Source organism: Ptychodera flava, chromosome 12, assembly GCF_041260155.1.
Source record: "Ptychodera flava strain L36383 chromosome 12, AS_Pfla_20210202, whole genome shotgun sequence".
Lineage (NCBI taxonomy): Eukaryota > Metazoa > Hemichordata > Enteropneusta > Ptychoderidae > Ptychodera > Ptychodera flava.
In genome coordinates this window covers 15,300,919-15,328,857 of record NC_091939.1, presented here as the reverse complement: position 1 = coordinate 15,328,857, position 27,939 = coordinate 15,300,919, and the positions used below count along the sequence as shown (strand labels likewise).

The 27,939-nt window shown below is 38.0% G+C and overlaps 2 protein-coding genes across 5 annotated transcripts in view; one reads left to right on the top strand and one right to left on the bottom strand.

Moving 5' to 3' along the window:
* Positions 1-9,199, top strand: part of LOC139145134 (transcription elongation factor SPT6-like) — a 38,381-nt gene extending 29,182 nt beyond the window's left edge. The window contains exons 26-33 of the mRNA XM_070716102.1: positions 21-216; positions 633-748; positions 3,273-3,395; positions 4,354-4,705; positions 5,062-5,142; positions 5,450-5,604; positions 6,154-6,398; positions 7,036-9,199. Coding sequence (XP_070572203.1) covers positions 21-216; positions 633-748; positions 3,273-3,395; positions 4,354-4,705; positions 5,062-5,142; positions 5,450-5,604; positions 6,154-6,398; positions 7,036-7,189 — 1,422 coding nt within the window. The 3' untranslated portion in view covers positions 7,190-9,199. The remainder of the gene's footprint in view (positions 1-20; positions 217-632; positions 749-3,272; positions 3,396-4,353; positions 4,706-5,061; positions 5,143-5,449; positions 5,605-6,153; positions 6,399-7,035) is intronic.
* Positions 9,200-9,657: 458 nt separating this feature from the next.
* Positions 9,658-27,939, bottom strand: part of LOC139145128 (interaptin-like) — a 42,206-nt gene continuing 23,924 nt past the window's right edge. For 2 of the 4 annotated variants that reach the window (XM_070716084.1, XM_070716086.1), the window contains 14 exons: positions 26,289-26,399; positions 22,942-23,046; positions 22,248-22,356; positions 21,888-22,017; positions 21,105-21,252; positions 20,177-20,194; positions 18,692-18,882; positions 17,238-17,483; positions 16,651-16,723; positions 15,791-15,919; positions 15,219-15,299; positions 13,968-14,111; positions 13,377-13,513; positions 9,658-12,580 (listed from right to left, as the gene is read on the bottom strand). In XM_070716084.1, the coding sequence (XP_070572185.1) occupies positions 12,550-12,580; positions 13,377-13,513; positions 13,968-14,111; positions 15,219-15,299; positions 15,791-15,919; positions 16,651-16,723; positions 17,238-17,483; positions 18,692-18,882; positions 20,177-20,194; positions 21,105-21,252; positions 21,888-22,017; positions 22,248-22,356; positions 22,942-23,046; positions 26,289-26,399 (1,653 nt within the window). In that variant the 3' untranslated portion in view covers positions 9,658-12,549. The remainder of the gene's footprint in view (positions 12,581-13,376; positions 13,514-13,967; positions 14,112-15,218; positions 15,300-15,790; positions 15,920-16,650; positions 16,724-17,237; positions 17,484-18,691; positions 18,883-20,176; positions 20,195-21,104; positions 21,253-21,887; positions 22,018-22,247; positions 22,357-22,941; positions 23,047-26,288; positions 26,400-27,939) is intronic. The other 2 variants (XM_070716085.1, XM_070716087.1) reach the window with 1 other exon arrangement.

The window sequence follows — 27,939 nt, the reverse complement described above, 5'->3', positions numbered from 1 at the left end:
TATTTTGTCACCTCCTTTAGGCTGGTATGTCACTGCACTGCAGAATCACAAAGATTGACATTGAGAAGATTCAGGTTGACCTGACCTGCAGGTCATCGGACTTGGCAGACAAGAACAACGAGTGGCTTCCCCCAAAGGATGATTTCTACGACCATGAAGCTGAACTCAAGGAGAAACGGGCTGTGGAAGATTCCAACAAGAAACAAAATAGGAGAGGTGAGATTTGACTCTGGTGTAGGGCACAATGGTTCTGTTCCAGAATTCAAACCAGGAGTTTGAATTAACCACACAGGTCAAACAAAACCACGTGCACAAACGTGCACAGAAATACGCATCTTCCAAATGTGTTTGTATATGTAGGTTTGTTTTTACTGCCGTCACATGAACTCTTGGGTGTTACTGAGTCTGTAGAACACATTGCGTCCTTTTATTCTGGAGAAGAACCATTGTTATCACACACAATCAATGTATACAGTTTGAAACAAAAAAAAGTTTTGTACCTGTTGCTGCATTCACCCAAATTTTGCACCACATGTAAGGTACCTGTCTTGTAGTCTTCAATGTTTCTTTCAAAGAATCTTGAGTCTTAGAGTGGCATCCTGTTATCAGTGTCTTTTTTATTTTTTCAACAGCCTACGTAAAGAGAGTTATTGTTCACCCATCATTTCATAACATTGACTACAAACAGTGTGAAAAACTGATGGAGACTATGGAACAGGGTGAAGTTATCGTCAGACCAAGTAGCAAGGTGAGAATTATACTATAACAGTGTGTGTCCTGTGTCATCCTTGTTAGACCACAGCTCACACTGGCTGTGGCAAAATAACGATGTACCAGTTCTAAAACAGGCCAATCAACTAACATAGACGGTTATCGCATAGACAAAGAGTGTTTATATAGCAGGAAAAAAAGACGTTCTATAGCTAAGTAGTTGGTTAAGTACATTTTGACATTAGTGTGAACATTTTAGAAAATTGTCGTTTGACCAGACTAGAGTATTTAACTTGTGTTTTGCCAAATCAACAGTGTCACTTTTTAGTCCCCACGGACATCGTCCGAGGGGACTTATAGGTTTGGTCATGTCCGTGCGTGCGTGCGTCCGTCCGTGCGTCCGTGCGTCCGTCCGTTCACGCAGATATCTCAGAGACGCCTGCAGCGATTTCATTCAAACTTGGTACAAGGATTACATCATATGTCATACAGATGCACGTCGATTTGTTTCCTGATACGATCCAATATGGCTGCCAGGCGGCCATTTTATTACGATTTTTTCATGTACAGAGCAATAACTCAGGCATGTTTCAACTGATTTTATTCAAAGTTGATACAAGGACATTGACCAATGTCATAGATATGCACTTTAATTTTTTTTGTGATACGATCCAATATGGCTGCCGTGCGGCCATTTTGTTACGATTTTTTCATGTACAGAGCCATAACTCAGGCATATCTCAACTGATTTTATTCAAAGTTGGTACAAGGACATTGACCTATGTCATACATATACACGTAAATTTGTTTTGTGATACGATCCAATATGGCCGCCAGGCGGCCATTTTATTATGATTTTTTCATGTACAGAGCCATTACTCAGGCATGTTTCAACAGATTTTATTCAAAGTTGGTACAAGGACATTGATCAATGTCATAGCCATGCACATCAATTTGTTTTGTGATACAATCCAATATGGCCGCTGTGCGGCCATTTTGTTCGATTTTTTAATATACAGAGCCATAACTCAGGCATATCTCAACCGATTTTATTCAAAGTTGGTACAAGGACATTGACCTATGTCATACACATGCACATTGATTTGTTTTGTAATACGATCCAATATGGCCGCCGTGTGGCCATTTTATTACGTTTTTTCATGTCCAGAACCATAACTCAGACATGTAACAAGCGATTTTATTCAAAGTTGGTAAAAGGAGATTGACCAATGTCATACATATGCACGTTAATTTGTTTTGTGATACAATTCAATATGGCTGCTGTGCGGCCATTTTGTTATGATTTTTTCATGTACAAAGCCATAACTCAGGCATATCTCAACCGATTTTAATCAAAGTTGGTACAAGGACATTGACCTAAGTCATACATATGCACATTGATTTGTTTTGTGATACGATCCAATATGGCCACCATGTGGCCATTTTATTACCATTTTTTCATGTCCTGAACTACAACTCAGACATGTATCAAGCGAATTTATTCAAAAGTATTTTTATCACAGACCTAATGAAGAGGAATCTATCCTCTCTGAGGGCCTGTAATCAAAGTACCTATTAACAAGTGGGGACTGTGTCATCAACGATGACTTGTTGTTGTCTGTATTGCTTCCACTGCCAGAGCTCAGTACACCTGCTATATTATCCTTGTCATGAATAATGCTCAGTCCTGGGCACTGGAATTTCACTGGATGACGGTTGCTCAAAGGTTCATTCTTTTGTCTCCTGTTCTTGATGCTAAAACTGTGGAGGAAACAACTTTTACAGTAAACCCAAGAAACATAAATTTTGATACGTAATAGCAATAACCCCCACAGCAGATGGGTATACACTTGATATGGGGACAGTTCGCTCTATGTGGCTCGGGCCTAGCAGCTCATGCTGCATATGCCTCACATTGTACCCATATCTTGTGTGTATCCACCTGGCGTTTGGGTTATTCCTTTTAATGTTTTCAGTCTTCATATATATCTTAATGAAAGAAATAATTGCTTGCATATTGTAACATAGGAATATATATACATGAATATCAATATGGAGATTTTATGAATTATTTTCTTCTTGAGAGAGCAAACTTTGGTCCAGTGGCATTGTTTTCAATAGTACTACTGGAACCTCACTTCATTGCACATGTACTTTGAACAGGAGAAAACCACTGGAACTATCATCAATGGCTACACACTTGTACTTGCCTTTCATGCATGAAGGGTTTTTGTGACCATACAAGCTGTCTTTGTCCTACCTTTCAATTTCCAACACCTTTCATTTTCTGTCTTGCATCTGACCGTTTGAGCTTCAGATAACAAAAAACAATGATACTGTGCCGTACATGTACTTGTCAATATCAAAATTTCAAAAGAAATTCATCTACACCGAGAAAACTCTGAGTAAAAATGTATGATTGGTTTGTGTCAATTGCATATTCCTTTCAATTGAATTTTATTTCCTGTCACCAAAGCAGTAGACAAACCAAGAGAACAGTCTATCAGATCTGCAGTGTCAGAGGCAAAGTTAAAGGACATGTCTTCATTCATGTATTTCAGGGTCAAGATCACCTGACAGTCACATGGAAGGTAGACGACGGCATTTATCAACACATTGATGTCAGGGAAGAAGGCAAAGAGAATGCTTTCAGTCTGGGTTCATCACTGCTCATTGGCAATGAGGTGAGTCAGTATGGAATAACTGTGACCAGATTTCACCAACGGGAATCTGTGTCCAGAAACCGAGAGTTTTCAAAACTGTGTAAAAAGTTCTTAGCCCATGCACCCTGATTTCCTGTGATTGAGGTCCAATATGCACACCACATTACGGGAAGGCTCCATTAACTTAGGAATACCCTACTTCCCTAGAGGATCAATTTCACAGACCTGCCTTTCCTACAATGGCACTATAATAGCACCAGCTGGATTAGATAAACATAACAATGGAACATTCACACCTTGGGGATTAAAAGTCTTCTGTTTGTCACCCGAGTTGCTCAGGCAAGGACTCGGGTTTCAGGTACCATGCAAGTTAATGCAGTCGTCCCCTAATGAATTTGTGTCATGATACAATCCAATATGGCTGCCAGGGGCTATTTTCTTATGAATTTTCATGTCCAGAGTCATTTCTCAGACATATGTGAACAGATTTTATTCAAACTTGGTGCAAGGACAGTATGCCGTGACATACATATACATATCAGTTTATCGTAATACCACCCAATATGGCTGCCAGGTTGATTTTCATATGATCACAGCCATTACTAGACATGCCTTGAGAGATTTAATTCAAAGTTGATGCGTGGAAAATGTATGTTGACATAGACATGCATGTCAGTGTTGGTCACAGAGTAATTCAGTGTGGATACCAGGTGGCCAGTTTGTCACGATTTTTCATATCCTCAACTATTGCTAAGATGTGTCTAAACATACGCCATTCAAACTTGGTACAAAGACATTTGACCATGATTTGTGTAGCCCTATTAAAGATGATAGCACTAAATACAAACTTGAAGTGTAAAATGAACACATGGGATTAACTGTCCCCAAAACGTTTGATCAATGAGGAACTCTGTCATCAACAATGACTTGGTGTACCAAGTGAAACTTCAAAAAAAAAACACTTTCTTTTGTCTTTCAGGAATTTGAAGACTTGGATGAAATCATAGCCAGGCACATACAGCCCATGGCATCATTTGTTAGAGATGTCACTGGACATAAATATTTCAAAAACACGGAAGGCGGGAAGAGAGAGATCATGGAGAAATTACTTTATGAAGAGAAGAAGAAAGCACCCATGAAAATTCCATACTTCATGTCATTATGCAAGGAATATCCCGGAAAATTCCTCCTGTCCTACCAGCCCAGGGTCAAACAGCGGCACGAGTTTGTGACAGTGACACCAGATGGATTCCGGTACAGACAGAAGATTCATTCTTCGTTGAACTCTTTACTGCGCTGGTTCAAGGAACATTTCAGGGACCCCATCCCAGGTACATACAACAACTGGCTGTCATGAGTTCCTTCCAGCCCACAAATTGGTTGAGTTTCTCAAAATTAGTCCTTAGCAGCTGGCAACGTCACAGTGTACTGCCAAGGCGTGACATCATCAAATGAATTGAGTTTGGTCATTCGGATATCACACCAAGTTTTATTCTGAACATTATAATCTATATATCACAGAAAGAGTTTTGCATACCATACATTCATGATGCCTGTTGACATTGAACATTCTCAAGTATTTTTGTTTTACTTTTTAATTCAATCCTTTATTACCCATACTACCCTAATACTTGTACTGTATTTCATTGCGTTGGCAATTCGTTAACATGGCAGTTGTCCTTTTCAGGGGCTACACCATCAAGTCACACTCCAATGTCGAATAGGACTGAAACCACTCCCAGTACACACAGCAGTTTTAACCTGGCAAGTGAGTATTGGTTAATGGACTTGTATTTCCTATCTTGGGGCAAGCAATAATTTTCATTGTCAATTGTATCGGCTTATATATTTATACATTCTCTTCTTTTGATTGTATCTTGCTACATGAACAGTTTTTGTCCTGAAAGCACAGTCGTTTGAACATTCATTTTGACATACATAAGGAATGTAAGTAAAGCGTCCAATTACAGCTAAGTCTCAATCACGCCATTTTCCTGTCTTGGAACACATAAAATCTGTGGAGCATATTTGATTCTATTGGTATCATAACACTGCCTGTTTGTTCCATCCTACAGATGTTGACACAAGTCTACTACAGAAAGCAATCAGTGCATTTCCGAGCCAGGTGTACTCTGCCATAGCCAACATGACGGGACAGTCGGCCAATCAGACACCTCAGATACTGACTGGCAGTAATCAGTTTGGATCATTGTCTGGTTTCAGAAATCAGGTATTGTATGCATTGCAATTTTATGCTGCAAACTTCCATGTCAACAGTCCTTCAGCAAGCTGGGCAGTGTTTCTCGAAAAGCTATCAATGGTACCTTTCATTACCAAACTGCATGTAACGTGATTATTTTAAATCTAGTGGGTTAACTTTAACTTGTGCACTTAGACATCAGTTTATCACTTGAAATATTTCTGAGAGTTTAAAGAAACTTATCAGATACATGTTATTTTTGAAAAATTGTGTTGCAATCAGATTAAAGGTATACAGTCACCTGTAATCTAAATATGCCCATATATAGTCAAAGGGGCATTCCTTGGTATTCAAAATGCCCATGTGAGGGCGCTGTTTTTAAAAAGCGGCCACCCGCTTAAAATGTGTAATTGGTTAGATTTTCTCTTTCCATGGTAACTGGCAAAATTGGAACAGGTGACAGTATACCTTTAATACACAACTGTAGACTATTTCACAAGGCGTATATTTATAAGGAGCATTCTACACATGTGAATACTTTACATGTAAATAACACTTCTGTGTTTTGTTGATTGACAGCCATTTGCCACTCCCCAGAACCCCATCGCTACGCCATTGATGACGCCATCATACCCAATACAGACACCACAGACCAATCCAATTCAGACTCCCCAGTACCAGCCAACACCCAGACAGAACTGGTCAACAGGGGGCGCTGCCACCGCTTCTGCTGCTGCCTCAAGCAGTGTTCCAGCCAATGTACAGCCAGTACCCACGGTGCCTAGTGTACCTAGGCCTGTACCGGCGAGAAGCACACCTCAAAGGTGAGTTTTCATGCGTATTTGTGTGATTGACAAAGAACATTATCATTTATCATGCACATACCTGTCTGACAAGTATATTATGTCACAACAGACTGAAACAGTTGACAACTTAATTTTCATGTTAGAGTACATTCTCCCTGTTTAGTGTATTTCATCCTCAAGGCCGTCTGATATTGGGTGTAAACAAACATTCTCATCATTCTCCTCGGTAGTAAGACAATAACGTTCATTTCGGTCACGTGCATGTTTGGTTGTATTCATGCAATGCAATGTATCATGAGTGTTGATGAAATTCTTGCTAATACATACTGTTCATAATGAAATTTGATTCGTGGTTACTTACCATCGGCAGCATTCAAAGTCCACTGACTGACTCTAACAAGGCCATGGACAAGGCCATATGGTGTATGTTACGACCATATCAAAGTTAAGTCTGGAATGTGTGCATTGAAAATAAGGTCTGATATGGATTATATGCCATGGATAATGTCTGTGTCTGTGGTTGACTGTAATCATCAGACAAACACACCACAGTCAGCAACCACTGAACATGTATTCTTGTGATAAAATTCACTGATATAACAGCCCACAAACAAGTTCATCTTACCAACTGCCTTGTTTTCTCTAACCACACCAGACCTACTGCAGCCCCATCGATTACTACAGACTGGGCCAAGGCGGCAGCACAGTGGGCCAAGAAAAGAGCAGCAGAGAAACCGCAGCCTAGCCCCATGATAACAACGCCGGGTGCTGGAGACGCTACTCCCCTTATCGATGAACAAGAAAGATAAACACTTTCTGAAAAAGATAAACACTCTCTGAGAACTTTATCAATATCATATTTTCTTGTATTTGAGAAAGATCACATCCGTGAAAGGCAGTGTGAAAATCAACAAAAGCCCCTATGATTGAGAGAGTTTGGATAAACCTACTATGTGTGGGATTCTTTTATTCAAATATATGGGAGAAGGGCATAGCTGAAACATTGTCTTACCAGTTTGAAAGTCTTTTCTCTCAACAAAATGCATTGATTTAGAATTTATATTTATTTATGTCGAGTTACATTCTGTGAACATCTGTGTCAAAGTATAAGCAGAGGAAGAAAACCCTCGGCATGTTTATGTACGACACTGCTGATAAATACGTGACTAGATATTTTGATGGTATGATTCCAATTTTGTACAAGCTTTCTTTTTATCCTCTCGGACCTCTGTTGAGCAATGTTGTCAGATCAACGGAACCAATAGTGTATCATGTATTGATTGCTTTTATCATTATTACCATTATAACAGTGATGTGTATGTCTGCACTTAAAAACTTTGGTGCTTTGTTGATTTCGTCAGGTTTTATTGGTCTTTCTAGACTATTAAATTTATGTGATGATTGTGTGACACATTGGGTATGTTGTGTACATATTTTCTACCACAGCAGCGCAGTAACATTTTGCTGAACTTCTTTACTTTGGATTCAAAATCGCAGGCTGTTAAATCAATCTTTGATTTCTGCTCACCAGATACCAAAATGTATTTATGGAAAGTAAAATCACATACTCAAACATCAAGTACTATCACGAAGATTCTTAACTGTTGCAACATAAGGTGGAAATAAACGTGTGCCATCTTGTAATTAAAACTGTGATGGCAGCAGCTGTAGTTAGTCATTAATGGCTTGAAATTGAACAGGAGAGACACTCAAGCAATTTATAGGAATGGTCGTTTTAGGACCTTCTGTTTCTTGAATTTGTGCTCAAGTTTTTGTACAGACCGTATGCTGGTTGTGATTCACATTGATACAATCATCGTTGTCATGCTGGCATTTTTTGAAAATCTGAGCCTAGCTGTGCGTTCCGAAGCAAATAAACTGTATGTTATGTGAAAGACGGTGAAAAAAGTGGTGTAGGAACGTATTTGTACGCTACAGAAATTTGTGGTTTTGCATGATGGAACTAGTTGGAACACTTTTTGAAAGAAATTGATCTAAATATACATGTATCCATACAGTTTGTACACTGAAAGAGACACGGTCACAGGTCTCTGTGATATCAACGTTAATATTGTGTAAGAAGTGGTCATTCTACGCACTGAATTTTAATTGCTTCTCTCAGTCCTGGTGATGTTAGCATTGACCAAATCAAACAGTTGTGATGTATTTATATTTGGAATGATGTACTGGCTGTAAATTAGACCTACGGAGGTGTGAAATTTGATCAAGGGAACTGTGAAATGAAGACAAGATGTACACACTGTGTTTTGAGATTAAATGCAAAGTTTATAGGATGTGAGCTTGTGATTGTGTTGTGGCTTTCCAAAGAACAGCTATATGAAGCAGTTGACATTTGGAGTATACTGCGATATTTTTACCATAATGATTCAATTTTCTGACCAATAACAAATGCCAGCTTCAAAGATTTTGGAAGGAGCCATTTTGAATGATGCATCATGGGTACAGGAACTGTCATAATGACACGTGCGAATGGTTTAATAAAGACTTCTGATATTTTATACTTTGAGTACCGGTAATACTTTTAACTGCCAAAACGTCATAGTATTCATTCTCTAGCATGTTTCAGAGCTGGGTTATTGTATGACCCAATCAGAAACACAAGCTTTTGTAGGAAATTTTTTTACACTACTTCAGTGCTCTGCCTGAAGTGCACCTTGATCGTCTTTTACCAAATTATGTAAGTGAGCTGAGTATGTTGGAGATTGTATTATCACTGTTATGGAAAAGTCTCTTTTTTTGATATTCTCATGTATGTCACCCAGGTACATGTAGTAAAAATAAAAAAATTCAACTCCAAATTAGCTTTTGTCAAGTCTGTCGTATGAGTTCTTCTATGAATTGTGATAGATTCATAGGACTGTTTGTAGTCAAACTCTCTATTTGTATGATTTGTGTCATGTACAGTGAAACCGGTCTAATAAACGGAACCCTTTTCCCAGTCCCATTCCAATCGAATTCTATGTTAAAAGGACCTCTATAAACTGAACACCTCTCCAAACTGAACAATTTGCTCAGAACGGTTCAGTATAGACAGGTTTTACTGTATATGCAACAGTATATCTGTGATAAAACATCTAAATGAATGAGCAAGTTGAACATGCATCTTTGAGGTGGTAGCAGCCTTTCTAGAGTGTGTCTCAGAGACAGATAACTAGATTCTTCACAATACTTCACTTGGATGGTGCTGTTGGTGTTTTTTCAGGTGACACTGTACAGTCAACCATACTGTGAGAACAAAAAGACTAGACACTGACAGTTTTAACGTGAATAAATGCATTTGCACTTGTTTATTTTAAATGTACAAAAAAAACAAATTTACAATGTGTATATAGCACTAATGATACATTTCAACTGTTGTCACCAATAATTGCACCTGATTCACAACATAGGAAAGTAGAAATGCTAACAATTTGTCACAACAAAGTATAAAAGTGGAGAGGACGGACCGAAAATCCCACTTTAGCGTTGAGCCCAAAATTGATACAAGTTACAGGTTGTTGTTGAGTTAGGCAAGTCCAGTACCATAGCTTGCTGCAGTGTTAGAGACAGTCATATCATACTGAAATGAACACGTACATACATGAAAAAAGCGCGTGAACAGGTAATTAAAATAAACGTTCACATGCATTGATTTCAATGCTAAAATCTCATCAGTGTTTTTTGTGGTATTTTGATGAAAATTGTATAACATCACAGATGACTCATTTGCAAACAACAAGGCTCAGATTAGAAACTAGAGCAATCTTATGAGCAAGTACTGCTTGAGACAAAGAAATCTTTCCAAACTGGTAGTATACTATGTCTAATGTACAAACTTCTCTCCCCTGATTGCATTTCAATCCTTATATAAAACCAGTGCATTTTACTATCATCTATGCAACATTGACCTTCACAAAGCATCTCTTAATTTTGCAGCTCACATGATGACAAGACCAAATAGAGTATTTTATATGTCAATTTTTTTCTTCCATTCCCTTTTTGCATTACAGAAACTAAAGGCTCTATGATTGTCATTCACACAGAAGTAATGATTTCGCTCTATATACTAGTACGCTGTCAAGATCAATTTGAACTAGGTGTATTGACACATCTGTCCTTTTCCTGTAAATATTATCCGCTTTCTCCATGGAAGACTATTCTTACAAATTAATCCAAGTTGTCAGATCAAAACTGGGATGGTAATGCAAAGGTACAAACACTGCTACTGCCCAGTCTGCAACCATGGTTACTAAAACCATGGATATGAGACCTACAAAGATGCTTACTGTTATCTATGAACCCATACAGTTTGATGACTGAACTTTAAAGAAAACGGTTTTGCGGACTGGAAAACATAACTCGACCCAACTACAGCCAGATATAACAGGCGTACACATGAGGATACGAATACTCCATTTAAACTGGATAAGAGATTCATCGCTTACAAAGCTGAACGCATCACTCCTATAAATAATAAGGCAACCATCTCTCATACCTCAGGCACTCACTCCAAATGTGGAAGTAAAAATAACTTGACCTATGACCTGATTCTTTGCTCTGGGCAAGATAAGGCAATGGAATGAAAACCCATGTGTCCATGAAAGATGTCTGGTTGCTATTCAGCTGGTAAAACTGACAGGCGAAGTTTAATTCAAAGACATTAAAATTTAGGTCAAGATCTTTGCATATTTGTACAGTAACACACCAGTGTTACGCAGCATTTTGCTTCTATCTAGTTTCCTATCTTTCCTGATTTCTTGATATTAAAAGGCACGGGAAAGCTTGACCAGAAACACCACACGGAAAGAAGAAATTTGATTTGCATTTCCCAAGTAAACAGTCAAATATACTTCCTGAACTAGTCAGCATGGCACACATTGAGTTAGGAGTTTGCACAGCACAAAGAGTTGTCTAGAAGATGACTGTTGAAAGAGATCAGTTTCATCACTGGTATGTAAACAAGTAGACTGAGAGATCCATCGCTTGAGGGCGCTCTAGTAAGAGGGGGAGTGTAGAGAGTGCCCCTGAAGTGACAGATCTCTCAGTCTAGCAAATAAGTATTACACAATGTTTACAAGCCTACCTTTGTATGGTACATTGGATCTACCATAACTATTTTGTAATGAGACGTTCACATGCTACAATGTACTTGTATGATGAGAGACACCACATTCATTTTACAATGAATTTCCACTTACACGACACATGAATGGACATGAAATCATACATATTATAACAGCACACCTGGTTCGGTTGAAACTTACACTGACCAGTCAATCACAGCTCTCATGTTGTGTTACTCATTTAGAAGCAAAATGCCAATCAGGTTGGTGCAATTCTTGATACATTTATCATTGCTTTGAAAAACCTACCCAGAGAGAGCCTGGGAGTCCTCTCTGAAGTGTGAAAACAGAGAAAATATTGAGGTAATGTAGTATGTTATCATAAAATTGCAATAATTAATATTTAATGAGTTTTAAATAACAGAAACCTGAAGGAATGAATGCGTCGTTTCAATGTGGAAACGAGCATCCATACAGCACATTTTCGTTACCCCAAATTTAAAACCAGAAGTACACTAAAATTTTGATTGGACAAAGGACGATAAATTGGAGACTATTTTCTATATTTGAGACTGACCATGCTCATTTTGACCATTTTACCATACGCTGCACCGTCATCCATAATTATATTATGCACTTTACATGTTACAAACACATGCAAATTGCATGACACAATGCTACAGTATAAATACAATATTAAAATAGGAAATTAAATTACACTGTGAGGTATGCATAATTAACAATATTCTAAAAAAGAACATGGACACTAAGTACAAGGCATTGGAAATCTGTAATACTGATTTGGTAAATTTTTCAATTATTAACAATAAAATTATGAGTATTTGAAACGTTTTCCATTAAAAACAATTAAAATATCAACTGTCCAATTAGTTTACTAATTGCAACTTTCATCACATATAAAAATAGAACTATTAGATTTACAATTGACTGTGTTAGCGCCTTTGGCTGATGCTTCATAAAACATGCTGTTTGTGTCTCACAATAAGGTTGAATTCATTAACTTATCAAGGAATATTTATAATTATTATAAAATGACCAGTTTGTTTTTGCCGCTGGACGAGCAAGGTGGGGTTAAGGAGTAGGATTTAGCAGAACTCTTCGTCTCCGGACATGTCTCTGTGAATAAAAAAATGTTATGTAGAGAGTGAAAAACAACAGATATATACAGAAGTGGTTCTAAAGTTTATGAAGCTAGTAATTCTAAGGTGGCATAGGTATGCACCAAGACATGCTCACTGATGTTGGAATCAATGATCGTGACACATTCTGTTATTACTCCTGCCATACACTGAGGCCAGTGGCTTATTGTGTAACAAAGCTCCATACAATAGCTGTAACTTTGGATGTACTTTCCACTGTCTTTGTTCTGTTTGTACGATAATTAGAAGCTATTACCCAATATCGCCTGTTCCTGTGTCATATCAGCATGAGTGTCACTTGTGCTGCGTCAGATATGAGAGGAAGTCGAGTGTCTGTCGCAGCGAGAATGACACATCCCCTTTTTGACGTTTCACGCTAGAATTTCAATAAACTGTAAGGATATCATAGCAAAAAACCCACCTCAGCCACGGGTACACCACTCGATTTTGACCAGTTCACTCATAGATGTTGTAAACTTGCCATAAATCTCATGGTGTACCATCACAGTGTGTGGTGCATTGCTTGATCAACTTATGTACTCTTTTGTTCATGGTCATCTTCTACATGTCAAAACTCAAAGAACTTGAAGGGGAACACTGAATTTTCAGGAAAATACTGGCTTACTATCAGTGAACCCTTTAACACCTATCTTCCATTGTAGAAGTCCAACAATGCCACTCAACCCAATTGGGCTATACAATCACAAGCTCAGTGAAGGCGTTAAATTTGTAAACAATGAACACAATGGTAAGGAAATCCCACTATGGCTTACTCTTCATCGAAGACTTCATCCAGCTGGTCTAACAGTGATGGTGCTTGATCTAACATGACTGCATAGAGTTTATCCAAGTACTTCTTCTGTCTGGTACTTTCTTCTATGTTCTCTCTCAGCACATCCAGGATTTCAGACTGAAGGTACAGAAATATGACATGACACTTCAGAATCTTCTGTCTTTTGTTCAATTTTGCATCGCCAATTTCCATTTGACATCATATGAGATCTAGTTTCCATAGCTGCACACACTGATGACGGAAGCTATAATTTTCAGTTGGAATTTTATTTTAGGAGTTTGCTCAAAAACTCTTTCTGATCTGGTTAGCTATGATTTACAACATTGCCTCCTTCCCAGAGACCGTGTGTGGCTTTACATGAGAAGCTCTTGTCTTATGATAGAGGGCGCTCTCCTCAAATTTGTCACCTGCCAACTATAACATTTCAAGTCAGGAATTTTCATATAAGGAGTTGATTTAATGTGAACTGGTGTTAGAGCCATGATTGAAATAGGAAACCATGACAAGAGGGCTTTTGATAATTTAAATCTTGTCGAAGAGTTGGTTACTAGTATTTCAAGAGCATACTGACCTTCTGAGCTGTTTTGAGAACTTCCCAGACAGGCAGGTCATCATCATTGAGGTAGACCACTGAGTTGTGTTTCCTGCTGGACGTGTTCTCGAGTTGTTGAGCTAACTCATCTCTCTCAACGGTCACGGCAGCTAGGGATCTCTCCTGTGGAGATTGACGAGAAATTGTAACACACCCTGCCAAAACTCTCTGTTGTGTTTTATTAATTTATGGTCATGTGGTATGTGTCATTTTGACACTGACACGTGCAAAGAGCAAGTTACCGGTTAACAGTTTCAAAAACTGTTACCTGGTTGACAGTTTGGAACAACTGTTGACTGGGGAAATTTGAAGGTGCCATCTGCACATGAGCACATTCTAAAACGAATAAAGATGATGGAAATGTCGTCTGTGACCAAGACAAATGGTGACAGCTGAGGAACTTCTAAATTTTTAGGCAAGAAAATTGAATAAGGTGTTTGTTACAGAACACATATTGACTGGCCATAATCAGGTATCAGCATACATTTGTTTTCTCTAGGACCTGAGAGTCACACAAAAATGTTTCCCTTGGACTATGGCCTCATGAAACAGACTGTTTGGGGCAGATCTCAGGCCCTTTGGCAACAAAGGGATGCTGACACTGATATCACGGCCAGTCAATATGTGTATGCTGATAGACAGTTGTTAACGCCATGTTATAATTGAAGTTTAACAAAGGGATGTAATATTACCCACTGGTAATATTAATATCTGATACCCTTTTGTCATAGGGATGGACAGACACTGATTTGAACATGCACACAGTTTGTGATGATACACTGATAAATGTCTCAAGTTCAATTTTAAACAGATTCAATGGAGGCTGCCAGTGGTCGCAGTTTTGTGTGAGTGACAAATTCGCATAATCTACCAGTTGAGTGATAATACTTGCAAAACACTTGCTTTAACAAACTTGCAATACGTGTTGAAAATTATTAAATTTTTTTAATTGCTCGTTAAAATTATCATTCCGGCTGTGAAATACTACAGGTGTGCTGAGATCAGTGGATTGCTGTCTGCTGGACAAGATTCCCCCCCCCCCATATAAAGATTTCTGTCATTCATTTCACATCACTTTTATCGTTTCTAGCATGACAAACGTCAAGGTCTTATATCCATCTATCAGTATTAATTTGTTTGCCTACGATTGATAAAGTCACTGTTTGTGATTGTTATCACCATTATTGCCGCGGAATAAACACGTGGCTTGTTTAAATCATTCATCATTACCTGTTGTTGGTACTTTGCCTCTACACCGCCTAGCCTCTTGGCACTCTCTGCAAGTTCTGCTGTTTTCTTCTTGATTTCAACCTGTAAGATGATTTGATATTGCTGTATTGTGTACGTTAGCTCACTGTCTTGATTAATATACTACTCTGACACTGGTAAGTTCTGTAGTTCAAATATTACTTATTTGGTGAGTTGTGTATGATGAGTTCTGAAACTTGTTATACATTTTTGGTCAATGTTGTCACTAGTAACAAGAATTGACAGTGATGCTTTGAATTACAAAGTAAATATTAAAATATTACATGTATGTTTGATTTGTCAAAGTCATTTAAAAAAAAATTCAATGGCAGCATAAGAAAAGACATGTTGCTTTTACTTTAAACGCTAAAACTTGACTCTTAGTTTTTCCTTAAAAACGCCAAATGGACATCACGTTCATGTACAGATCTAAGCAATGTTGACAGATATGTATCATAATCAGTCAAATTTTGATGTTTACTAAATAATTATTTTTATTTACAGTTTTGAAGATAGAGATATAGCTGACAAGACTTGTAATTTGTTTCTCCTACCTCCAGTATTTTGTTCTGTTTCTGTAACTGATCCAGGCTGTTCTCTGTCTCACTCTGTCTTTGCTGTGATTTCTGTAGATCCTCCACGATGTTCTCCAAGTCTTGATACTGTGCCTCTGAGTCACTCAGCTGTGCCAGACATGCAAAAAAAAGTCACCATGGAGATTGAAAATTTGACGACAGCATTGTACTTTGACTGTATATCTTACAATAAATATGAGCAACCTGCAGGCAATGATAATGACAAATTCCAGTCACTTCAATCATAGCATTTCTATCATTGAACATGAAAAGGCCTTGACAGGCTATCTAGTACATCCCTATGCCTGCTATGAGCTTTCCCAAAAATGCCCAGTACATGGATTATCCTGCTCAAATACATGTAACATACACCTGTCACGATTAATATCATAAATCAAATTATTGCCCCAATATTCTTACATTGACAATAACAGAAAAACTAGTGAAAAGTTATCATCAATTTCCCAATATAGGGCGCTGGAAATAAAATTATGTTTGCCATCCGTGTGCTGGTAGGTTTTCAGAGAAAATTAGGAAAACACACACAATGTTAACAGTATTACAGATAAAAATATTATTTTTCCAAAGGAAGCTGAATAAAAATTGAGCTTATGTTAACACACTTGTGTTTTTTGTCTGTGTTTGTTTTTTTCCTGGCTGGCTGGTAGGTTTTCAAAAATCCAAGGATGGCAAACAAAGAATTTTCTTTAAATGGCCTAACTGACAATTTCAGAATCTGCGAGAAAAGGGATGCCACTTAAAAATTATTCAAACACTAACAACAAAATCGAAGGGCTTATTTTTAATTGGACTAACATATCTAAGGTTGCCATACAAACCTGTTTTTGTAGCTGGTTTATCTTAATTTCTGCAGCGTCAGCTTTCTTGGCCTTCATTTCCAGTGTCTGAAGTCTTGCAAAGAAGAAGAAATTGCATACATGTACAACAGAAGTCATGCATCCACAGAAATGTGTTCAACACTATCGCATAGTTATTTTTATGTCATCTCATCCCTTTTTGGTTTTAAGGTTCATTTTAATTCACATAATGTCTTTAAAACAAGGTAGACAAAAAATTCAACCCACTTGCTTAAAAAACTTCAACTTCAAGGAAGAGGTTTTTTCAACAACTATATAAATACAATTTTCAAATGAGAACATAGAATTAAAATCCCACAGTCAACATCAACTTGCTCCCCAGCTGCAATGATAACTGATGATTTGGTTTGCAGAGGTACTTGAAGATCTCATGTTATAAAATTTTTGCATTTCTGCTATGGAGAAAATCTGAAATATCTAGTGATAATTGGCACAAGCTATACGAATATCTGGTTAAGACCCCCCACCCCCACCCCCAATTATCACTGGCAAAACAGAATGCGACTTGGTATTAATCAAGTGAAACTGTTCCTGATCGGTTAATTTACCTAGCAACTTCTTTTCTGAGCTGACCAGTCTCTTTCCTTTCTTCTTCAAGATTAGCTGCAGCCAATGACAGCTCCTGTCTCAGTTTGTTCATCTTCTCAGTTGTCTCAGGATCCTTGATTGGCTGCAGCTGCTGTGCCTGCTGTTCCCTCAACACCACTATCTTGGCCGACATCTTACTGTTCAACATAGTATTGACCTCGGCATCAGAAGACTCAAATACATTCACACCGTTCACTTCCAAGAGCCTGACGGGAATCACGCAAAGTTACAACATTATTGTCAAATACAACTAGATTGTACATCTCTGTTTTATGGCATTATTTAGAGACTGAAAAAAAGGTGGTAAAATTTGAATTTTCACAAACTCCTCTGATGTGATAGTGATTGAGATAAATCAATATGCATATCTAGTGCATGCACTATGCAGACCATCCCTGGAAATGGACTGGTGTTCCATCATTGGTTGTATCGTGAAGATTAGCCACTAGAGGGCAGTATTCATATTCCTTGATCAGGCATAACCCTTTTCTGCCAGTATCACACAAACACTTTACTGCTCTGGATGTTGTATTCAAAACACAATCAGGCTACTCAAGACTATGATCCCAACTATATTTGAACTAAGCGACCTACAGCTGTAGTTTTTCACAAGATTCATCTCATTGGTTTGTTCAAAAACAACATCAAAAGCTTTTTTACAGAGTCAATTTATTACCCATACCCCATGTCTAGCCCTTTCCTTCCTAACTGCAAATAAATGTATAGGAAATAGAGGGCACCCTCATGGACGAACTGCACATACATGTGTAGCGTGAACTTTCAACCCAATTAGAATACTCAATTCCTCTTATAGGGGGTATAATGCAATGATCATTGGAAAGGGGATGTCCTGGCCTTTCTAATGATATACATATCAGCTGTAACTGAATATTCATACTAGGCAGCTAGTTGGTTTCTTCTGCTTACACAACAGATTTGCGCGGAAACTTTACAAATGGTGGAATCGGACAGTGTGCAACTAGGCATCAAATTGCAGATATTTTTTGTGACAGTGAGTTTTTTTGATGACAGACAGATAAAAAGACAACTTGCAGGATGACAACGAATATACCGGTAATAGAGTTTTGAAGAAAGACCCTATACCTCCATGGTATATAGTACTCAAATTCAAACTTTGATACATGTATGCAAATTAGACATGTTACAATTTGCAAAAAAATTGTTACATTGTTGTTAAAACAAAAGAAAATTTTATACCGGTTATGATGATATGTAACTTAATCATTAACACTTCCAAAGAATCAGGGATATGCACTGTGTTGTGAATAGGTCTGATATGCTAATTTTAATTCAGGCCATAAGGGTATACAGGGTTTCTCTATAGTATAGGAAGGAAAGGGTTAACTGATAACATTGACACATTCTGTGTGTAATTGAAAATAAATGCTCATACCTGTCACCTTCTTGCAACAGTCCATTGGCATCACATGAAGTCACAAATACACCATCATCTTCGTAGTCACTAGATGACACAATAAAGTCGTAACCATAGTGACCGGGAACCATTTCCATAGCGACAACTGTGTAGGCCTCTTTCAGCGGCAGAATAGAGTGGAGTGTGGTGGACTGCTGTTTGATTTTTGACTGGCATTTGGAAAGGAAAAACAAATCGTTTTTTGTAAGATGTATTTAAAGTCTCAAGAAGGTCACAATGAAATTTACTATCTGCTCAGGAAAAGTGGGTTTGTTAGCAATTACGAACAAGAACACATGCCATGTTTGACATATTTATTACAACATGCATTTTCTACTTAATTTAGATGTTATGTCTTCAGTTTTGATAATGGAGTCTATAAATAATCTTTTATTCAGTAGTCTTCGGTATACAGCATAAAATCACAGATATACCATCTACGATAACATTAACAGATTGTGAAAACCACAACTATTGTAAAATTATGATTTACTGGAAGAAGTGAAAAACCAATGGTTTCCATTTAAACTAGACACACAAAGATCAAAAAGGTCATTTCATACGCATGATTGAAATGTAAAGCCACTGTGTGGTTGGATCATGCTGATTGTATAGAGTGACTAAATTGTTGATGAAGGGGGACTACACTGATAAATGTCATTACACCTGAATTGATGATGTAGTACGCGTAGTTTGATGATGTCACAGGCAGTGATTAATGGTGTGGTTGGGCTGAATCAATGATGTAACAGAATGAGGTGAATTAACATGTCATTATAACTACTCATAAATAGGACGTGAGACATGGCCAATGTTGAGAAGCAATGAATAGTGAATGGTAGTATGGTAGATACAACATTTGACTTTCAAACCACCCCATGACATTGTGGATTTGCACCGGTGTGAAGACTGCATGAAGACACAAAACCAATGATACGTCAGTGGTATAGAGTTATGATATACCGGTACTGAGGCCACATTGTTCACCCTGAACACAGAATACCAGTGTAGAGTACCTGTACCAGATCATGAATAACACAGAAAATGACATGTATACTGTAGGGCAAAGGATGTCTGTCTTTCTATGTCTATGACAATGACACAAGGAGTGGAGTGAGATGGTTGCACCGATGCACTGACTGAAATGACCCATGACTTAGCGTTATCAGAAGAGAACAGATCACCTGTATAGTGGACGAAGTGTGATGATGTACAGAACTTGGAAAGTTAAATTAAAAGACGGTGTGGGGATTTATCCTTCCATGGAGTAAGAAAAGATTAGGTTGATATTGTGGAGCCATCCTAATTCTATGTTTACAACAGAGATGAAACTGGCAAAAGTGCAAATGAATAGAAAAACAAAAGATAATGCAATCTACAAAATGTAAATTATCAATGGAAAATTTCCATGCAAACATGTGCAATTCATTCAAACTTTATGCATGGTCAGTTCAAAGTTCTTACCGCGGCTTCGGCTTTCTTCTGCAGAACATTGCAGTGATATAGATTGGAAGGGCGGTGCGGACATATTGTACATTGGTCAGGCATACACACAACACCAACATTACAGTACATCACATCACATCACAGAGGCAGGACAGCACAGCGTTACCGCATCACAATAGAACATTGGATAAGGACAAAAATAAAATGGAAAACAAAGAGCAAAAATGTAAACAATACAGATTAGTGCATTACAGATAAATACATGGCAAAAATCTCCTGTTGAGAAATTCATAATGGTTCTGTGATTAGGTCACAAATACGTTAAGAGTTTGAAAGTGTGTGTGTGTATAATTTGTGTAACAGTGATACAGAGTTTTGAGAAGACTTTCTGATTTTTTTCAGTGGGCATGGTATTTTGTCATAGTTTTCTTGTACATATGTTGAATCAATGACATTTCATGTACAAAATATCAATGCTGGTACATGGTGACTGCATATGCCTGTATTAGAATTGACAATGACATTATTCACACAATCACATAGCTCCACTGATGTAGCTAATGTGGCTTTCCTTGACATGTTTACCTTTGACATATTACATCAAGGATGGCCACAAGCTACATCACTGCTGCTAGCAATCACATATGGCACATTAAATACCTTACAGTTAGCAAGATGTGTATGTATGGTTGTCCCGTCTCTATTTAACTGAAAGAAGGGATGTTTAAAGTGAAACCTTCCATAGTTCAAACTCACAGTCAAAACTTGACAATGAAAACACTTCCCTAAACAAAATAGTCTCATTACTATATATCGTTAACTCTTTGCAGTCCTTACACCTTTCTGCCTCATAGAGGTGTCATTTCATTTACAGAATACAACAGAGAATTTAATTTGGTAGAAAAAAGGTTGAGAGATCCAAAACAAATTAGAATCACTTTTGTACCTTTTCTTGCTGTATCTGGTGTTCATACGTTGTCAACTCTAGCTCAGTGAACTGTGACATCTGTTTCTGCTGTAACTTTACAAGGCTGGACTCTTCCTCAGCAATCTTGTACTCTAACTCTGCTATCTCCGCTTCTGTATTCACAGTTCTATGATAAGATTGAATTGTCAGTGTTTAATTCATGTTTTAATATGAAGAAAACTTTTATTACATTGATAACAATCGGGTACGCAACAATGGATGAACAGAGTGAAATAATATGTATCAGCTGATCCAAACATTGGCGAAAGACAGAATGTGGTTAATGAGTCTCATTTCATTTCATTCAAGTATGTTGACAGTGAAAATTCCATTTATAGGGTTTCTGTTGTATTTCCTGCTTACTACAAACCAAAATGGCTTATTTCAATAAATTTGGAATCGTTGAATCTTGTTGTTAAAAGTTCTTATAACTGTTTGCATTTTGTATGCTATCAAATGATGGATTCCTAGAAAATGTGTTCTCTGTTTGTTATTGTTTCACAATCTGGCATTCCTTTTCAAACTAATTTACCATTGGATATCTCCACAGTAATCAGTGTATATCATATTGAAGTGTACTGGATATGATGTTGTCATTTCTACTAACCCTTTTCTTCCAAAGATATTGAAGTTAGAAATACAAATGACACAAATCTCATATATTTATCAACTATTTGTCTCTCTGTCTGCCTGTCTGTCTGTGACAGTGCCTGTCTCCCTTTACTCTGTATGCCTCGGTCCATATATCTGTGGGTAATTTACCTTTGAGACTGATTGCTGATCAGATCCAGTTCCTGGTTAAACTTTTGAAGCTCTTTTTCCTTGGCTTGAACTTCCTGAGTTGTGTGATCAAGTTGACCTTTGAGGTCAGCTACAGCCAATGGTAATGCCTCTGTAGAGAACCGATGAAAGGGGGAGAGAGAGAGAGAGAGAGAGAGAGAGAGAGAGAGAGAGAGAGAGGGAGAGAGAGAGAGAGAGAGAGATATGACCAAAAACTGTAAGCTCTTTTTCATACAGTAAAAACAAAACAAAACAAATGGACAAGCAGCAAAATACAAAATACGATACAAAAAAATATCCTACAGTATAGTCCTCTTTCTTTGCAAATAATGAAGTCCTTACCTTCATCTTCTTTCTGTTGCTGTCTTTGATGAAGTTTCTTTCTCATACCAGTCTGTTGTTTTTGATAACTCTCTTGTAGCTGAGATAACGTCTTTTGCAGTAGCTTAAACTGTTAAAGACAACGGAAAGATCCCTAAGGATCTCATAAACTTGTATTGCAGATGATTTCAAATAGGAGGATATGTTGTGTCAGCCCTACTTTGTTATGTACAAGTAAACTAAGAAAACTCTCCTACATGGCTTGTCTTGATTCAAGACTGATATTTACTATCACTGTGTGTAACATAAAAATATTAGCTCTGTCAGCTTTTTCAGGCTTTGGAACTGGCAAACACAATGGTTTCTACTCCGGAATAAAAAGGACGCGATGCGTACGCCGTTCTACATACTCAGAACGCCGAAATAATCACGTGATGCCGGTACAAACAACACCACATGTGTGACTGAACGCGTATGGAAATACAAGTACGTCTGTGCGCGTTTGCGCACATGGCTTTGTTTGTACCGTGGTCGATTCGAATTCCGGGTTTGGCCTATTCTGTGCTCTGTGTCAAGGAGTAAATCTTACATCTTGGGTGTTTCATCTCTGTTGCTATGAAATTACCTAGAGTGAAATCATCAAAGCAGAGAGTACCAGGCACATTTTGTAAATACAACCATGCGATCCTGCGGTAACAACATCTCAGAGGCTTACCTTTTTCTCATTTTGCTGCAGCGCCCTCTTTTCCTCCTCCACAGCTCTGAGATGTTCTCTATTCATCTGTAGCTCATCCTGTTGTTCTTGTAATTTCCTCTCCAGCTGTCAACAGACAAGAAAGATAAAAGCAACGTCACTAGATTTAAGGTAGTGACTCAGTTTGGTTGACACATATTTTCAATCAAAAGTTTCACATAGAAAACAGGGTCTCACACCCAACATGTGGTACATTTTCTAATAGGTCTATATTTGAAGAAGGTAAAAATTTTGTTTAGTTGTCAAAACATGCATTGGTATGTTTGTTTAAGTCAAAAACATGTGATTTTGAATTTTTTCACTTAAAAGAGTATAAGTAAGAATTGGCAGCACCCCTAAGTGATCTGTTAACGGCACTAGACAGCTGGATATCGAGGGGAAAAAACCGTGTTTTGGATTTTTGAAATTCGCTTTTGTTTCTGCACAGTGAGCCTTCGAAGTGTGAACTGTCGGATTTTCGCATAAATTATCGGCTTTTGTTCACGTTTGTCAAGTTATCGTCACTTCAGGGGGGTTTATCAAAAATCTGAGACACGGTTTTTCAGGTCTATTCATGAAGTGTTAGCATGCGAAGAATCGGGGAAATCCGCCCACGCGTCGCCGACTTACACTCATTTGAAGGTGCGCATACATAGCAAAAATCGGAACTGAGAAAATCGACGATTTGTGTAAACGTCCCATTTTTCACACAAAATCGCCGAAAAAAGTCGGATTTTTGTGCGTTTCAAAAAAAATTATTCGATCTGGGTCTAGGTTAAATATTGGGCATCAGGTTAGAGAATTTCTGACAAGTCCTAAACATTAGTTCGCCTAAAAATGATGAAAATTGTGCGTAGAAACGTGAGGCTGGTCAGCGTAAGCGGTGGGTACTATTTACACGATAAACACTAGTTACACGATAAACACTGAGAGAGATAATTCAGGGCATAATCTGTTTGTCAAATACGTATCTAGCTTATAATTATATTAACTGTACACTGTTTGGTAACGGTTAGAGTCTGGTTACAAGACGAGAAAAGTTTAAAAAAATCATACAGCCGGAATGGTTTACAGGATCTGCGTTCTGCGACGACGCGCGCTCGACCTCTCGCTAGCGCTCGACTTCCGGTCTCACAGCCCGTAATTTTGCACGTACCAAGTGTGAAATGGTTGCCCAGTTCATTTTAGTGCCGATTTTTGTGCCTATAGTACAAGACGTCACATGCTTGCTTGCTTGCTTTCGGAGATGAGACGACCAACTCTCGATGCTCTAAAAAATTCTGTAGTTGAGAAGTTCAAGGAATGCGGGAAAGTCGCACTTGTTTTTGTGGTTTTCACATGTGATCTGCTGCAGTCCTTTTGCTCACCATAAAAAATGACGGGTTTTCGTGCGCTATTTCGCTTTCCACTGTGACATGTACTGTTATGGCCTCGGGTATGAAACCAAAATCAACTTCAGTTACACGTAAAAGCGATTCTTCATGACTTAAAATAAACAACTGAGGCGATACTCGACAGATTCACTCATTGTAAAATTGAAACGGCGACATATCGCGACACCCAGCGACACTCTCTTGACCACAGATAGAAATTGACAGGCAACGATCGTGAAGCGACGTTTCGCGTACGTTGCTGTGCTCTAGACCGACATAACAGTGTCGGATTGACAAATTGGACAAACCATGCTTCCTACATCCATGGACAAACTAAGTCCAAGATATGGGCTGCTGTTATAGAACCATATTTTCCAGTGAAGATTAAATAGATTCTCTTTGGACGGCAGTGTAATCTATAGCCCGGCGTACGATGCTATGTGTTCCGCTACAGCTAATCGCCTCGCTCACCACAACCCTGCAAAGACCCGTACGTAGGGTCGGTGACTTCAAATCCATTTTGGGACTTGACGTAAAAAGCCAAATTACTGTCGAAATTCAGCGTTCTTGGGCCAAGTCGTATCCCTGCCTACCTCAGCTACTCGATCGCTTCCAAAAATGCCAGTCTTTTATTCACTTTTCGTAAATAACCGTCGATGTCGGCAACTCTCTCGCTAGCCCTGTGTACGATGCTGTGTGTTAGCTGTAGCGGCCAACACACAACATCGCGTCCATCAGCTTTCCATTTTGCTTCTTCGGCCCCCGTTTGCGTTTTCTACACTGCTTATACTGCCGGCAGTCATCAGCCATGTTGGATAGCGTCTCTTATGAAGACGTGCGCGCATGCGCAACATGGTGCGTAAAAATTTACATAATCTCCTCAAGGTATAACGATAACGCTGACAGTAATCCGGACCGTTAAAACAAAAAGAAAATAATAACTCGCGCAGTGGTTAGAAGGCCGTGTTTTCACTAAAATTTAAGACATTTTCCAGTACAATGTTATCTCACAGTTTTCTCTAATAAAAAGATCATATTTCAGGGGTTCAGAATATGAAATAATCACAAAATCGCTAAAATTTACAAAGGAACCCGAGTCACTACCTTAATAGAAGTTTAGCTATATCGTTTTGAATTGTACTTACTTACAAAAAAAATTATACCATCCAATCTTTTAAGAGATGTTTTTGATCCTGTTATTAAGCCATACTGTCTTTGAAAATCTCAATCCTATGTGATGGATATGGTTGATTACATTCAGGCACTTACATGTACCTGTGTATTTGTGGTGGACACATTTGAGTCGCGATTAGAAAATTATTTACTTGTTAAAATCTGAGTTGTACATTCATCACAAATGTTTAAAGAAACGTTGGTCACACTTTGGTAAGCATTTTTACATAAGTTGTTTTTGATTTCAAATCATCTGCCACACAGCAGGTACATGTAGAACAGATAGGAATATCAGCATTGAGGCAGGGTCACATAAACATACAGGACACATGGAATAAAAGTCCCAGGAATATGGAATACACCAAAAAGTTCTTCAAATAAAGCAATTCAAATTATCTCACTGTTCACTACCAGGAAATCCATTTTAACTAAGTTACATGTTGTTGAAAGTCTGTTTTCTACATATATCTCAAATAAGTCTGCAAATTCAAGTTCAAAATGAGTATCAAAATTATGTGTAACAGTAATCTTTAAAAACAACCATCCATATTCAGGCTATTGGAGTATTAACTGGATGAATGTAAGCAAACAGATTTGTGTGAAAAAGCTTGAATGACAAATTCACCAATTGTCCGACTTATTTTTGAAAAATAATTCAAAGCCAGCAGTTGTGAACTTTAGCCCTTGGTGAAAGACAATCAAAATTTTTCATTATACTTTTGCATAAAGCTTGAATACTTCTGTTGAAGTCTGAGTGACAGTGTCTAACATTACATAACATACCTCAGCTAGTCTTACATGGAGTTGATCATTCTTGAAGTCCTCAGATTTGTTTGCCAGCTGCTGATCTGATCTCTCTAGGTTCTGTGAGAGCTCCACCTCTATGGATGCCATCTGTAATGGAGACAAGAAGTCTTCAGTCCTCTAGGGTAAATTTCTAATTTTTGATATTCAGGTAATAACTGCATCACAAACATTGGCCATTTGGCTGTAAATATTGATCATCAACGATTGATCATCAACATAACGATAAATACTGATACAGGGATGATTGCTTGTTTGCAAGGGGCTTCAGGTAAAGATTTTTAAAATGCTGTGCACGCCATATTGTAACAGAATACACAACCCGTACAACAAATGAGACCCATTGCATACATGTACATCATAAATTTATGAATGATGAAAATTTTGAACTGAAGAATATTTCTCACATCCATCTATTCACTTTCATTCTTTCACACAGTTTGATTGGCAGAACATTTCTGATGCACTCACTGAACAAAAGATAGAAATGGGGAAAAAATAACAAGCATCTAATCACAACTGCACTCATGCAGAAGTAACTTTGATCATAAAAAAGAAAAAACTCACAAACCCCAATTGCAACAAAAGAGAAGGGATTGGATTTAAAAAAACTTAATGAATGAATTAAATTTGCTACCAAATTCTGAGGATGGGCAGAACTAGCAAAATTCGAATGTGCCAGCTGTCATTTGTTAAGATTTTCTTACCTCCGCTTCAACCTGATTCAATTTATCTAGCTTTGGTTTGAGAGATTCTGGTATTGACCCCAAAGACTGTAAACTGCCCTGTGTGCGTGTACATAGTAGACATTTTCAAATTGAAATTGGAGTGAGTATATCATGAGCCTTCTGTAGAGTGATGTGTTTACTCAAACACCTAAAATGGACAGCACATTTTGGGGTGTAAATCAAATCGGTGCAATGTGCTTTCATTCTTAAAGTTTGTACTCTATTCACACAATTCACACATGGTGACCTTTGAACCAGAGTAGCTGTCTACAAGCCTGGTTTTGACACAGCAAGCAGTGACTAGCTCATTGCCACACTATGGTAAAGTTACAGTGGTTACCATTTTAACATTAGATGAACTCGAGATGAGAAACCACAATTTATAGATAGGTTACTTCAGTGCCTCAGAAATATGACAACACAGTTTGAAGGATTTAGTTTTGGCCTGTCAGAAAACATGGATAATCTTGTGTGTGTGTATGTGTGAGTGAGGGGCCTTGAAAGGGAGAGGGTGCATGGTGGCATGTTTGCAGTATAACTTTGAAGAGATAATACTCAAAACCAGTGTTATTCAGCATTCCTGGGGTACACGACATACCAGCACACTGCAAACTACTGGTCACTCTCACAACCCCATTTCACTGTACGTGGGCAAAAACACTTTGAAAACAACTGGGGCAGTATCATGCATGGGGTTGATCAAGGTGATTGTTAGATTACGACAACCTCCTCCCTTTTAAAACGTGACTTTGCAACGTTTGGCTCCGATTTATCCGTAATATACCGGTATATTGGTCATGCCTTGAAGAAGTGTGCTTATTGGCTACCTTGCTTGTCGTTGATAAAACGATTTTAAACCAAGACTTTATAATACTTGAGCAATAAAGCACACCCAGCAATGG